Genomic DNA, 15,827 nt, shown 5'->3' with positions numbered 1-15,827 from the left:
ACAGACATGTTAGCTTTGCTTATGTTCCTTAGCTTCCTGAATTTCCCCACGGGGATAAATAAAGGTCCATCTTAGCTTATATCAGAAATGAGTTTCCAACATTGCTGCAATTACTGTAAAAGCTGTTTTTCTGAAACAGTGACTAAATTAAGTGTTCTTATATCTATTCTGATTAAGAGCATAGCAACACACAAGAGGGATTTTATTTTTCTATCAGTTGTGGAAACCAATGTAGATTTCCAAACTGTATGTACGTATGTCCTGTATCCGTCGAATTGCACAAATTAAATAAACACCCAGAAACAACATTTAATGATTTTACTGCCATGTCTGCATTTGACTATACATACGCATCAATCTACTCGAAGAAATGTATATTAAGAAATAAAATACACAAGGCATTCATTTAAAAAGAACACACTGACACTATTAGACATAATTGCACGATGTTCATTTTATTTTCTTAAATCGAGTATCACATTTTGCTCAACAACAGTTTTATCAGAACTCAAATTAGCAATGTCTTCTATCAACACCATTTTTTTGTAGCCTAAAAAAATAAATCAACATTTTCTTTTCTTTTCATAAACATATGGGTTTCCACTGAACATTCATTGAATATTAAATGGCTTCATAAAACACTATAATATCCCTGCCAAGGATGTGTTACACGTTAATTACCATTCACAAATGTTGTCATGGATGAGTGTGTCAAGGATTTATCAGGCCACATTATTACTATGCCACGGTTCAATGGATATAACAGCTGGATTTACTCACAGGGATTATATATGACTCTTTATGAACAAGACAAAGGGGGAACCCACTGAAGCACACATAACAAATAGTACATTCTTTTAAAGATCACTCAGGTTACACCATTAACACCAAGTAGAACAGTTCAAATGAACATCAGAGGTAAAACATGAAACATTTATAGAATATCTGGCAGGAAAACAGTTTGCATCACTTTATTTTAAGGCATTTTTCTTACATTTGTGTACCTTTCACCAGTATTTTACCATATCTTTAATCTTTTCAGGTGAACATATCAAAATACAGTTAGTTTGAAAGAATAAACATGCAACGTGTGTCGCTTATATAGTCTTTTCTTGATAGGATGGTTCACATTCAGTTTGGCTGGTTATTTGGAGATCAAACAACTGTCATCTGAATACACGACAACACATATCCTCACATTTTCACAGCTACAGATCCCAGATTGAAACACAATATATATTTTTTGAAGAATCCAAGTCACAGTACACTTTGAATGGACCATTTGACAGCATGCATGTTTTAATGTCACCAATATCTCCGAGTATCAAAAATAGGTCATTTAATACTACATAAGCTCCATGCATCTACAGCAATTGTTGATTTGCTAAATTGCACATATACCCTCACTGCACTTGCTACTGTGTTATTGCACTACAGTATATCAATACATCCCCTACTCTACCATTAAGTGCAAATAAAAAGCACTTCTAGTATACAGTACACACAAACACAGTGGTCTGCCTCTATTACCACTGGACTGTATTTTACTTACAACGCAGCACTGTTTATTAAAAGCTACACTTTTAAACTATTGCTATGGAACACATACATCTAAACTCCAAAAGTGCCACTAACACCACATAATGTTCTCCCTCTAAACACATGATTCATAACCAGTTCTCTATGTTTACAGTTATTAATTCACATATATCAATATAATTATCTTAAAGTGTCTCATCAGACAGACTTCACGTATTCATAACATCTTTGGCAACCTTTGTGGTGTCGTCAATAGAATAAAAAAATACTTAACTTGAGCACAAAATGGATCTAGTATAATATAAAGTATATTATGATCCAGTTTGTTACAATGGCAAGAACAACGTGAAACAGAATCACATTTACAGGATGTCATGATTGTTATAATTCTTAAATATACTCTTATTTTCAGAAACCTCTCATATATTATACTCCTACTCTATATGCTTTATATATATTTATACTGTGATCACTCAAATGATTCTCGCTGATGGAGGAGTTGCCCCTTTCATCAGTGTTACATAGAGTGCATGGCTTCAGTTTCCTAAAGGCAGCTTAACTTAACGTCAGTCTGCCGAGTCAAACAGGGACCTGAAATCATTATAATGTCTACACACATCAACAACAACAAAAGTTCCCTTTACATACTATATAATAAGTTTAAGGCTTTGCATTTTGTTGTCAAAGGAACAATATTGCACAGACAACAAAACACACTCTACTACTCTACTCTAGTCTAGGTCCAAGGCTGCGGTCGAAAAGTTAAAAAAATCTTCCTTTGTCTTTCCCTAACCACTTTTCCTTAACCTTGATGAGGTCAAGGAAAGAAGTAATGAAGAATAATAAGGACAAAGGAAAGGACGTGTGAAGTAAATATTTTCCAACACCACATCATTTGGTGATGCCGGATGTTATTAACGTGGTTGAGCAGTCAATTCAAATGTTGCTGCCACCAGGAATTGTGGGACCACATTATCTCCTGTCCAGTCTACCCTATGCTAAAGAGGGTAAGAAAGGAAGCATTCAACCACATATCCTTGAGATTTAGAGAATACGCCTGAAACATCAGGTCATTTCCTTCAGTTAGGAACCGCCCTATCCAATAATACTAATGGACCGCAGCCTTAGGTTGTTCAGAGGAGCCTCTGAGTGGGAGATGCTCTCTGTGAATGGCTTACTTCCCTGATTTATAAGGCAGGCCGGCTCCCTGGCCGCTAGCAGTCGGTTTGGTTGCCGCAGCGCTGCTTCTATTGCACAGGTCCCTGATCTCCAGCAGGCTCTCGTTCAGGGCTTTGACGAAAACAGCCGAGCTCGTCCCTGTGTTCTCCCAGAAACTAGACACACAGAAGATGATGTGGTCCGACTGCGGGTTATAACAGGCGCCGTAGCCGTTGGGCACCACCGGGCCGTAGCAACAGAACATTTCCACTGTGGTAGTGACCTAAAGACAAGAGGACACAGAATGGGTTAGAAACGTTTTTCAACTAACAATTTGTATTGTTGTTTTATCTGAGGAATCTTGATGGGTCACTGTGCACTTTCAAGAGTATGTGGTTGATCTCCACTTTCTTGTAATCATGGTCATGTCATGAAAAAGCTGAGGGACTCGATGTACCTTCAAAAACGATCTCTTTGAAGCTTAATCAGGATCCAACAAGAATTAAGTACATCTCTATTTCTGCTGCAGCGACTTGTTTCCTATCACATTTATCTTTGCTCACAAGAGAATCAACTAAGGATAGATTAGAAGCAACAATTACAAGGAGGAGAACATGTTATTTGTTTAAAATTAAAACAAAACCTGTTACCTGACTGGTAGAAAGGATGAACTGGTTACTGGTCGAATACGTCTCATCACTGAAGATCTCTGGCTTCTCCATGTTGAGCTCCTTTGCGATTCTCAGAAGCCCGAGGAGGTGATTGTCTATTGCCATTCCTGTGATAGCCTACAAAATAATTGTTTTCTTAGTTTCATTTTTTAATAATTTAATTAATATAATGGCAAATGGTTTAAAAAATACTTACTGCAATTGTATAATTTGTCTGGGCATTAATTGCGTCCTTTAGTCGTTTCATTTGTTCTGAATCCTGTTAAAGAAGTACAAATCAAATTGGGGGAAAAAGCATGGCATTCTGCCACAGTACAAAAAGAGAGCCAGTAAATTCATTTTTCACTGACACGTTTAAATCTGCAGGGGCATCATCTGTTTGGACGGGGACACTGGTCGCACCTGTTTCATCTAAGCAGGCGTGATGAACAGTAATGTGGGAGTTATTCAGTAATTGGGGTCAAAGTGAGAAAAATTACTCACGGTGAAAGTGGCCCTCTCGTCTGTCATGGACATCACGAAGGCCAGAGCCTCGGGGGTGGCAGAGCGAATGTTATCTACCCGACCGTCTTGGAATCGCCGAATGGACGCGCTCTCATACGTGGACACCAGCCTTTTATTGCATCTATACAACGGGACAAAATCACATTAACATGAGTATATTTAAAGGGTTAATTAATGGCCACATTCATTGATAGAGATGATGAATTTACTTGTAAAATGCAAGTTGTAAGGCAACTTGTATGAATGCATCCGGGCTCATCTTCAGTTTTTTGATCAAGTCTTTTCCATAAACGTTGAAGTTTAAAACATCCATGTCAAGATTATCCACCAGCCTGAATGAGAAAGTGCAGCAAATATAAGACATGATGTTCATAGAAATTATTTTAAAGTTTAGTTTCGTGGTCTTGCCTCTGGAGTCTGTCTCCAGATGCTGCTAAGAGTCCTTGGATGTGTGGGTTACATTTCCAGAGCAGCCTTTTCGGAGGGGGCGGGTCTCTGATGCTGGACGCCCTCGCCATCTTGCAGGGACTTCCTGTTCTGTTCAGGAACACAACATCACATCCACTGTTGGTCTCAGCAGCATTTATTGAGACGATGATAATTAGAGTATGGTTATATCTTTCTCACTGACTTACATGTATTTCATCAGGTATTCAGAGAGCTGCACCATAACTATTCCCTCAAATGGGGAATGGTCGCACACCACTCCACATACTCCATCCATTCCTACAACAAACTGAGGGAAAGGGGGATTAGCTAAAAGCCCAAACTCTACATGCATGTCGGATTGAAGTGTCTTGATGCAGCCCTACCTGCATTGACTTGTCATACCAGCGATTCGCTCCATTCTTCTCCCGGCCTCCGCCATGCAGCATCAGTACGGCCCGGGTGGTGTCTCTAGCCTCCAGACCACAGGGCTCATCCAGACACAGCACACACATACAGCTCTCCATCAGAGCCAGAGAGTCCCTGTTGGTTTGATCTGGATGGAGGAGAGAAGTATCAGATATGACTTTGTTTATTTGTCTGAAAATAGTTTATTATTGATGAAAGCCTCCTAAAAAGATGCGTTTCAGACCTTTCGTAAGTGCATCTCTGGCTTGTGCCCATTCTGTTCTCCCGTCCGACGTCAGGACGCCCAATGGAGGGAGTCTCTCTTCAGCGTTTTCTGACATTTTCATGATTTTCTCCAGTTGGGATAAGATCTCCGTCTCGTTGAGCTGCTTGCTGTTTGCGACTACGTCCAACACGAAAAACTAGTGAGAAAAATGGATAACAGAAATGATATGTTTCTTAATTATTCCATTGTGTACTGTGTCACATGAGGCAACTTTAATAGTGGATTTGTGTTTGTGTTCAGATTTGCCTGCTATGAGAAATGTATATCTGAGCTTATTGTTACTGTGGTACAATATTGGACCACTCAGGTACATGGGTAACTAGGTAATTATTGTAAGGACTGAAAATGGCCTTAAATATGGCTCCTCTACTGCAATCACTTAAACCGGCATCTCAAGGAAGCTCTGCCAGACTAAATCAACAGTAATTAAGTTAACCGCCTATATCTCCACAGGGACGGGCCCTTATGTGCCACAGATTGATAGTTCCCAGAACCATTTCCAGGTGGGAGCTCCCACTGTGCCTTTTTCTGCGGTAATTTAAAGGCACAGTCTGCGAGCTAAATGCAATGAAAACGGGGACCTAAGACATGTTGGCTACGGGCGTTTTATACATTCACGGGAGTCACTATTGTGGATTAAGAGAGTGGTTGTGCGGTCTTAAAACTGAAATGTTATCAGTTTAGAAACACACAAAATGTTGATTTTGCATTTGTAGTCGTGTGTATGTGACACTTAGAAATCCAATGTCTCTATGTTGATTGATATATGCCTACTGGACAATATGAAGCGTCTACCATGCTATACATTTTTAGAAATGTCTCGTTTGAGTTGGAAATCTTCAAGTTAAAAATAACAGGACAATACTTCCTTCTTAGTAAGACCCAAAGATCATGATGGCCTAAATGTTTGAACTGCTCCATTTTGTTAAGATGAGAAGGAGGTCTGTTTTGTTTTTCTAACAATATGTATCTTGCACTGTGTTTTGCTCCCTTTTTTTGCCAACTCTATAACCTTAATTTATTTATTTCATTAGGGCAAGCTCATCCTCTTTAAATTCCTTCAAGATAAGTGTCCTCCTGCCTGTTACTGGATAAAAAAACATTATATTCAATACTGATTATGTTCATTGGGGTTATTGTGTCTGATGTGGCGTTCTGACCACTTTCACCCACAGCTACAGAGGACATAATAATACAACATTAAAGGATGCTTACATGTACTTATATGTTCTCTCAAATGCACCGGAACCTGTCTCCAGTTAGAAGTGTGATGGAGTGTGAAAGGTTTTCTCAGAAGCCGGCATGCTGACCTGGTTCTTGCAAGCCACGATGATGTGCTCCGGCGCTGAGGAGGCTGCCTTCATCTGGACCTTCAGCGTGTCTGTCTTCAGCCCCGGGTAACGGTAGGAGTTGAAGATGCGGTAGTACTGCTCCATGCACAGAGGGGTCCCAGCTAGCTGCCCTCGAGCAAAATCCACCGGCAGTGCTCGCCTGAGAGACATTATTACACACATCAAATGACCTCTAGACTAGGGGTGTCCTAACTCTTTCTCCGAGGGCCACATACAGAAACACATACGAAGGGCTGGGCCACTCACCAGAGGTATTCTGTAAGAATAAGACAGCTCACAGCTCTCCAGAGGGTTTCATTTATTGTGTTGGCAGCTCATTCCTTAAAACAGAAGCTTCAGATTGCTTATAATAAGAGGAAATATGAAGGGTATATTTCATGGTTGTTATGTGAATTTGTCATTGGGCTTTTTTCTTATCAATTTAGATTTGTTAGAAAAAAAATTCAACTTTAATTGACTGGATTTATTTGAAAATTGGGCCTATTAACACATGAATATTGTGTAATATATTTGAACATATATATTTAAGAAGTACAATATAAGACAAGCAGAAGTTTATTATACTTAAGTCATTATACTTTTTTAATTTGCTGAGTGAGGGCCGATTCAAAATCGTCCGTGTGCCGCATTTGGCCCCCGGGTCGTAGTTTGGACACCCCTGCTCTAGACTCTCACTGTATCACTTATTATTATACTCCATTTTCTTTTCATCCTCTGCTAATTCATCATAGATGAGGTGTAGGGCATGCAGGTGGACACTGAGGGGGAGACAGGTTATCTATTACAGGTAAACTTACGCATCGATGAGAGCCTTGTAGTCCAACACTCCTCTGACGAGACGAGCAGCAAATCTTAAAAGAGAGAGAAATTTGACATGTATAGAAACTCTGAACATACACAGTGTACTGGCTGGATTATAATTAGATCTACTCTCATCTCTCACAGGACTAACAGTAATCTCATTATGGTAAATTAGTAGGATACAGTGGGCGGGCTGTGTGCGTTTATCTGTGTTTGTGAGAGAGACGCAGAGTTAGTCTGTACGTGTGAGTGGGCGGTGTGGGCGAATAGGGAAAACACAGAGCCCTGTCAGGTCTCATGTTGTGTGTCATTTGTCTTGGTGTTATTACGTTCAAAGCCAGATCAATACAAAGGAGGCGGCCGCGGTGTACCACACCCCTAAATGAGGCTGACTAGCAGTCTCTGTGGAGAGCTTGGCCCTGTCACTCCCAATCTAATAAGTGTCTGTGTCAGTGCATTACCAGCTCGGGGTGCTCTGGAAGTATTCAGTTAGTACGACATGAGCTGACAAAAGCTGATGTTGAGTTACAGGGCTGGGTGGACTGGAGTAATGTTCGGTGGAGCACGGCTCATTTAATAATGGGCAGAGATTTGGCCAAGAGATGATGCCAGTGATTTCTTCATGTCTGTGTTTCAGATCTTTATCTGAGTCTGCTGAGAAACATAAACCCTGTCAGTGGCTGCACACCTGAGTGATATACTGTGCACTTTCTATTGCTCCCTATGGCATTGTAGTGTGTTATCACTTCTAGTACCTTTTGAGAACTTCTGCAACCAACAATCGGTGATGTTGCAGAGCATTCTGGGAGTTATTATGTGATAGGAAGTACTTTCTTTGGTGGAACTTGGTCCACTTATGTACTTTTTATTAAATTAGAGTTGACCTCTTTTCCCAAAAGGACTGAACAGTTAGGACAAAGTGAAAAGAGGGTTTCCCACAGAGCTGTAGGCTGATTGACTGAAAATGATTCTGCAGCTTTTTGATAATCAGTCAATTGTTTGTAAATTATACGGAAAAACATTATTTAGGTTGCAGCATCTGAACAATGTGAAATGTCTTTTGTGAAAATGAACCAAGAATCTGTGAGATGTGGATGGTTGGTTGGAGAAAAGAAGCAGATTGAAGACAACCTTGTGCTTGGTGGTGCGATATGTTACTTATGGTATTTTCTTAAAGAGAGTGAGATGAATTGATAAATTGTATTTTGTTCTATTGGCTGCTTTTCTTGAAGTTTACATGCCTCAGTATATTTCCGAAAAATGTAAATGTCCTAATTCAGATGCATATTTTTCACATTGTCTGCTTCTTTCTTTCAAAGATAAGGAAGGAGAGTGGATACAGTACAAATGTACATCACATGCAACCTTTCTACAATAACAGACCCACGATTCGAGCACTTACCTGAGGGCGTCTTTCTGATCTCTGAACGTCTGCTTGGGAAACACCATGACGGGGCTGGAGTTGACCGGCAGGGCCAGCCTGTTGTTCAGGTACATGTCCTCCAGCCAGTAGTCATAGATCTAGATGAAAACACAGGTACACCTTTTGAGAGATGCGGCTTTGTTCAACTTTTTGGACTCCAGTTATTACTTTCAGAGTTGAGACGCAGAGTGAAAAACCATTACAGTGTGTCACTGCCAGGTGTAAATAAGAGTGGGAGAGAGTATGTGTGAGAGGGGGGGGGGGTGAGATGGATGAGTTGTGGACTGACTGCAGGTGGAGAGATTGAAGCTACAAAGGCTCCAATAAATCTTCATCCTCAGAGGTTTCACTTTCTTCAACTTTTTTATGAATGGGTTATTTATTACTATAGAAGAATTTGAGGTTTTTATTTTCATACTTTATAGCGCCGAAGCAGAGTGGGATGCCATATTATAACAAAAAGGCAGAATCAATGCTTAATGCGAATGACAAATTCTGTTTTGTAAATACATTGGATTATAATGATAATGCATGAAACAGAAATATTATTGACAGAAGAAAATCATTAGGGGAAAGGTTTTTCAATAACTGTATTGAGTTTTGCAAATGAGAGTGTGATTAACTAAAAAGGAGAAATGCATCCAATTGTTCTTTTACACGAGTAAAGCCAAAACAAATCTTTATTGATACCGGGGAAGGACTGAGAAGGTTTTTATTTTCTGTGTTTTTCCAGTTGATGCACATACAGTGAAGAGTAGCAGTGTTACCCAGTTTGTTGTCTTGTCCCTCCGTTCTAAAAGCTTCTTCTGGAGAACCTCTCCGACACCTCCGGGAGCCCCAAACTTCTCCGTGATAGCCTTTGTTTTCTTGAACTGCTCCTCCTTCACCAGGTGTTGAACACACTTCAGGTAAGTGTCGAGTGTTTGTTTCAGCGGGGGCAAAGGGACCTTTGGTAACGCCTGAGGTAATATCAAAAACAGATTGGTGTAAATACTCGTAACAAGCTGTTCAGCATGTTGATGTCCTCTTGATTCACCGCGGGTTCACAGCTAAAGGGGGAATTCCAACACATCTTTTCTTTATGTTTTATTATTAGACATTGAGTTAATAATTCATCCTTAGTGCTTTGAGGCCTATTTAAGAAAACATTAGATAGCCCTTGGGACTTGAAACCCTTTTTTTTTATATGGATGGGAAATTGATTATCTTTTCTATCTGATGTTTGATCATTATCATAATGATACCAAAAAAGCCCAATATGTTCATATTGACCAGTTCGTTGGGATTTAAAATACATGGTCTAGTTTTGGACTCCTGGGATCAGGGATTGTGTAGTTTTATTTTTATTTATTTATTTTTGAGAAAGTCACAGCAAGTTTTACCCTGGAAAAAACAATGAAAAACAAATGTAGAGCCAACCAAACCACAGAATGCTAACTGCATTATGATACAATGTGCCACTGTCAGTTGCTATATCATTGGAATAAGGCTTTATACCCTGAAAGGTAAAAGGCATGCTGTCATTTCGCCCCTAGCGGTAGCTTAGAGTAAATGCTGCTGCCGCTGTACTTGGTGCTGAACATCAGGCCTATTACTTTGCCCGCTTAAGCACCATGGACAGCAACAGCGCTCCCTGTTAAAAGGTATAGTAAAGATAAGGAGTGGGTGCTGATGTAAAGAAAAACCCTTTGACTATAGAGACAATGACATGTTTTCATACTTGGCCGACTGTTGCTCTCCCCGTCTCTTTCTCCATGATTGGCATCTTTGCGTTCCTGTCCAGTCAAGGGGAAGTGATGGAGAGCCTGTAGAGACGATCTGAGGTCAGTCCTCCCTGCACGAAGCATGTAAAGACAAAGCAGACAAGTTTAAAAATACAGTGAATAAAATTAAGCTTACTGAGCAATGGACTACTGAAAGTGATCCAGCGGGCTTCCATTCTTCTTCATTTTGTAACCTAATGCAATTTGCCGCATGTCCTTGAATCCCAGCTGTGCCTCATCGTTCACCACTGCAAAGAGATACGCCTCTTACAAACTCATTTCATCCCTGTACTGTATGTCTCAAAAGCTTTATTTATCCTAAAACGAATAATAATTCAGCCAATAAATCGTAAACGTGCACGTGCTTATTCTCAGAGACGTTTGACTTTGTAATGGCATTTTGATTTAAACAAAAGTTCTAAAACTAAAGCATTTGGAACGATTTTTGATAATTATTTGTCCTTGGATGCAAGTTGTTTGTTAGAAAAACGTTGATAATAATAATAAGAAATGAAAAACGTTTCGTATTCACAAAAAAGAGAACTTTGAAGTAGATGACATGAGTTGTTAAGATGCATTTTCTTAGTCTCAGTGCGCCAAAGAAGCTCACAGCAAGTTTCTAATAACCACAAAAGAGAAGAAAAGTGACTTTACCTGATCGGTGCACCACTGACGATGTCAGAGAAGTGTGTGGAAGTTTACGTCGCCTCCCACCTCCACGCTGTGAAATCCCATATTAGTGAGCTCTGTTCAGGCGCTGGACTTCTCCCCCGTCCTCTCGTCTCGCCATGCGGCTGTGGCTCCACATAAAAGCGCGCCTCGGAAAATATGCTGAAGGTGTTTGCATCCACCTACCCCCTTGGGGCAAGAAACTCCTCCCATCGAAATCTATTCGTGGAACATATTATCACAGCTCGCCCCCACCCCCCTCCCTTGCACAAACCCGATAATACATTTAGCATAGAAGAATGAAGTGGTGACCATTTTTTGGTTTGACATTCAAGGGTCCTGCGATGGTCCTGCGGGTCGGCAGAGATGAGAATGTCGGGGCTTTTAAGGTTCAGATTCAAGACTTGCACTTTCTGCAGAGTTTGTGACTGATTTCAGACAATACATGTTGAACTTGTGCGGAAAATAAATCTGCTTTGCAGCTTGAGTCTAATTTTATAAACTGCTGCGCACTTGGGTCTGTTGATTTGTGTTTTATTTTGTTTTCATATTGTGGATTTATCTGCACTTTATGTGCGTTGGTTGTGCACTGTGAAAGAGGTGTATAATCAAAAGTCTGATTTCAAAGTTAAAATCATAATTTTTTATTCATCACATTAATATTTGTCGTTTGTCATACACAATGACATACACATGTGACTTGTCTTTCAAACCAATGTGTCTTAATGCTTCTTAAAATATGTAATAAACCAAATTCGTGATTTAACAAAATAGGTCCAACAGTCAGTTTGTTTTGATTCGTTTGAAGCTTGAAATAAAAATGAAATCGGCAGTGTCACACAGATTCAAACAGAGATTTATTAAAACGACAATTGATAAATGAATACATACTTTTTCATCTGAAGGAGACTGACTTCATTGGCTACGTCTTGACAAAATGTTTCATACATACACGCGCGCGCACACACACGAACGCACACACACTTTGTAGAGGTCCACGTATGTTGCAAACATTTACATTGTGCATATATCCACATATTTACAAAAAACAATTTATTATGATACATTTAATTTCAAACAACAGAAAACATTGAATTAAAAAGAAACAACAAGCAGGCCCACGTGTTACAAAATTGAAACGGACGATTTTTTGTAACTAACAAAGAGGAAAATCAGGCCTTTGATGTGCAAGTAAAAAAAGTTATTTCAGAGACTAAAAATATAGGCTATTTTGTGTAAGGGGGAAATGTGCTGTTTATAGTTGGTCCCATATAATCTTGTACGCACATTTATCTATTTATATCTTTTTAAAGTACACACAAATTCAACAGTAGCTGATAGATCTCTCACAAAACTCCAGATATACGTCCATGACAAACGCCACATAGACTTGTTCGACACAATGAAATCACAGTCAAAAAAGAAACTCTGGAAAGCGGGTCACACCATCATGATTTGGGTGTTTATATTGCACATCGGTACTTAAATAAAAATGTACTTTACTTTAACCTTTCCAAATATCTCAAGGGGAATGTTAAGGGGGCGGTGAGAGTGTGGCCGGGCTAAGTGTACTCCGGACCGGACGACTCTTCTGACAAAGACCGCTGTGCTCTAAACGGGTCAAACCCATTTTCATCTACTGACAGGGAATTCCCTGCCGTACTGTAGCCCTTCTTTTTAGCTCTCCTCTCCTCCATCTTGATAGTATCGTACAGCCCCTGCGGAGCCTCCTCTAACAGGTTATCTCTCTCTGAGTAGGACGGTTTCATTTGGCACACGTTGCGCAGCAGCAGCAGGGCTGGTGCGTAAAGCACATTGACGAGGCCCATACCCAGATTAAGTTGTACAAACCCGAAATTGTGCACTATCTGGCCGGCCACTATAGGACCCATGGCATAAGCAACAGAATAGGAAATATCTGCTATAGCGTAAACACTACCGTACACTGAAGTATGACGAACGTCAACCAAAAACGCAAGAGTCGGCAGCAGAGCAGTGTCTACCAGTGCAATGCCAAAACAAATGCCGCACAACGGCAGCATGAGCTGGCCGAAAGTTTTACATGCAGGGACTGTGCAGGAGCTCGCTCCTATGATAACCATACCTAAAGCTCCGTAAAACCACTGCAAATGTGGATGCTTTGCTGCTAATTTAACCGTAATGTAAACACCGAGGACATGGGGGAAGAAGGCTGGGAGCCAGGCGATCCCCATTTCCCACTGAGTGGAGTGCATGTTGGTCTCCATCCAGTTTGCTATGGTGGGCTCTAGAAAGGCCAGGGGGATGTTACACACTGTGAGCGCCCCGGCCACCACAACAATGTACGGGTCAACCATGAGTTTGTATATTGGGGTACCGACTGGCATGTTCTCTCTAGTCCTGTTGGAGAACGGCTTGATCACGGTCAGCAGCATTAAGCCGTCCGCCAGGCAAATGCAGGCGAGCACGATGAAGGGCACTTTCTTGCCCGCAAACTCGTACAGGACGCCCCCGAATGGAGGCGCCACCAGACTCCCGAAAGAGATAAATGCCAGAGCGATGCCCAGCGCCGTGCTCCTCTCCGACTCCTCCGTGTATTTGTCAGCTATCATTGCGAATCCAGAGGTGTCCGCGAAGGCAGACCCCAGACCCTGCAAACTTCTGGCTACAAAGAGAGTTGCGTAGTTTTCCGCGATTGCAAATATGCAGGTGGACACGAACATAACAGAGAGTCCGATTAAAAGTGGAATGTCATATCCAACGCGGTCTATGAAAGTTCCCGACAGCGGGTTAACTAAGAGCTGCAGGATGGCTTTGGATGCGAAAAGTACTCCTATCTGGATATCTAGATTGTTCTTGTTGACTTTGTCTAGAGCTGTGCTGTTGTATGAGGAGTTGGGGTGTATCACTACGTGGACGTGCTCTGCCTGCTCACTCTCCAGCTCAGCAAGATAGTCTGGGATAATTGGCACGATTACCATGTACAGCATATTGTCCAGCAGGAGAGCCACGCAAACAATCACTAATATGATCCGTCTCTGCTGGTGGGGATCCTTCATCGCGGTGCCTAGTTGCTTGGTCTTTTCACCCATCTTGGACAGTTTTACTGCGGCTGATTTCACCAGCCCGGATGATCCTCCTTCTCCATCCATGATGTGCTTTTAAAAAAACGATTTTCAATTACAAATTGTAATTGTTGTGCTTCTCCCGTCTGCTGTCGATCTTTCAACACCTCGGATGACTCATTGGTGTTTCCTCTACATTGGTGTGATGCTCTCCGTCCTCACCTCGCCTGTGCGTAAAGGGAGAGGCGAAGGGGAACTTGGCTGCCTCATCGGTGAAGATGGCTTTCTTCAGCTTCCTCAACGTGTCCTCGCCTCAGAAACATCCGATGTTGTTTCATGATCTCCAGAGAAGTGACGTGGTGAAATCGCAGACTTTCTGCACCGTGCAGAGGTTTCGGTCGCCAATCTTACATGGCAAAGTTTGTTTCAAGCGATTTTTGGTTACTTATTTGCAACACATAGGACGTGCAAACTCTCATCTCCGTGTCCATTCCTCCTATCACCTGTGGCACTTTAGCGCTCTGCTCTGAGACCACGAGTGACTTCTTGGCCATTGGTGCACATTAACCCGCAGGTTCGGGGCTATTTTAGTCCCCTTTTTTGTCTCCTCTTTTCACCAAGAGCTGTGACGCATCACCAGCTTGCCCCCAAGTGGATCCCTTCGCCACTCGCCTCCTTTATGTTAATTTCCAACCATGGCAGCAATCACTTCAACCAATAAGAGCCAGTGAGCACCATCTCACGAGCCTCTTCAAGAGCGTCGAAGAAAAAGAGGCTTTATTACACTATATAAATAAACTTGCCTTGCCTTTATTCTTCTTATTGTCCAGTTTGTGACTCTCCACTTTGGCGTTATTCTTTAATGCTTTTCTATAATTCTACATTTGTAGACATACACGCTCACGCAGGTAGATGTAGTGATACATATTTATCAAGGCAAGTTTATGTATGTATATTTCAACAAAATACTTAAAGTGCTTTACCCAACAGATTCACAACGATCAATCAAGCTTTTTATCAAACCAAAATCTATTCAATGTTAATCTCGAGATAATACGTTTCTAGTATTCTGGCACACACCCACAATGGGTACATTCAAGGGTGTAACTTTGGTTTGAGAAGGGTCTCCTCGCAATGAAACATTGTTCTCGATTTAATTCCATTTCCTGCCTTTCTACACATATATATTAGGGACTATGATGTTAACTAATCCAAGAAAAATGTGTAGTGTGTATAATGAGTGTGCAAACTTATCTATCCATGAACCTGTTTTATTTGCGATGACCTCACATCCTATAGAGGGGTCCGGGGGCATGCACCCCCGGTAAGATTGTTTTCTTTAAATTGAAGTTAAATGCATCAATCTGGTGCACAAATTAAGAGATTTATGGATACAGCTCTCAACACTCATATGAAACAGACCTGTATATATTTCAATACTCCAAAAACCATTAAAAATATTCTCACAACCAATAACACATCATTGATATACTCCTCTCTCCTATCTTTATCTTACCTAGTCTGCATTTTTTCTTTTTATTTATGCATATTTTACTAATCAATCCCCTTTCAAACTGTGTTTTTAATTCTTTACTGACATTGGAATAGTTGTTTTACTTATTTTGAACAACTATATTAAATAGATGGACATATTTGTTTAGACCAAACCGTTTTAGACCCACTGAGATAACTTAGACTAAAGTTTACAATATAATCACTCAGCTAGTCCTTTACCTCCCTGAGCTGATGTTACCTCAGCCTCTCAGTCCGACAGGAGAGGACT

General features: G+C 40.9%; 2 protein-coding genes across 2 annotated transcripts; both read right to left on the bottom strand.

The window, feature by feature from the left end:
• Positions 1–434: 434 nt before the first annotated feature.
• Positions 435–11,113, bottom strand: LOC104960833 (choline O-acetyltransferase). The gene is made up of 15 exons (XM_010789003.1): positions 10,986–11,113; positions 10,289–10,402; positions 9,336–9,527; positions 8,548–8,666; positions 7,142–7,195; positions 6,303–6,483; positions 4,951–5,128; positions 4,685–4,854; positions 4,508–4,608; positions 4,281–4,409; positions 4,082–4,204; positions 3,852–3,993; positions 3,565–3,627; positions 3,348–3,485; positions 435–2,980 (listed from the first exon to the last, which is right to left on the bottom strand). The coding sequence occupies exons 2-15, from the start codon at positions 10,331–10,333 to the stop codon at positions 2,714–2,716; spliced, it is 1,902 nt and encodes a 633-aa protein (XP_010787305.1). The 5' UTR covers positions 10,334–10,402; positions 10,986–11,113; the 3' UTR covers positions 435–2,713.
• A 925-nt stretch (positions 11,114–12,038) lies between these two features.
• Positions 12,039–14,530, bottom strand: LOC104960832 (probable vesicular acetylcholine transporter-B). Its single transcript, XM_010789002.1, has one exon. The coding sequence runs from the start codon at positions 14,129–14,131 to the stop codon at positions 12,563–12,565; it is 1,569 nt and encodes a 522-aa protein (XP_010787304.1). The 5' UTR covers positions 14,132–14,530; the 3' UTR covers positions 12,039–12,562.
• Positions 14,531–15,827: the final 1,297 nt, after the last annotated feature.

The sequence above is a fragment of the Notothenia coriiceps genome, unplaced genomic scaffold, assembly GCF_000735185.1.
Source record: "Notothenia coriiceps isolate Sejong01 unplaced genomic scaffold, NC01 NC01_scaffold00032408, whole genome shotgun sequence".
In the NCBI taxonomy this organism is placed as follows: domain Eukaryota; kingdom Metazoa; phylum Chordata; class Actinopteri; order Perciformes; family Nototheniidae; genus Notothenia; species Notothenia coriiceps.
The sequence above is the reverse complement of the archived record's forward strand: the minus strand, read 5'-3'. Positions and strand labels throughout refer to the sequence as shown.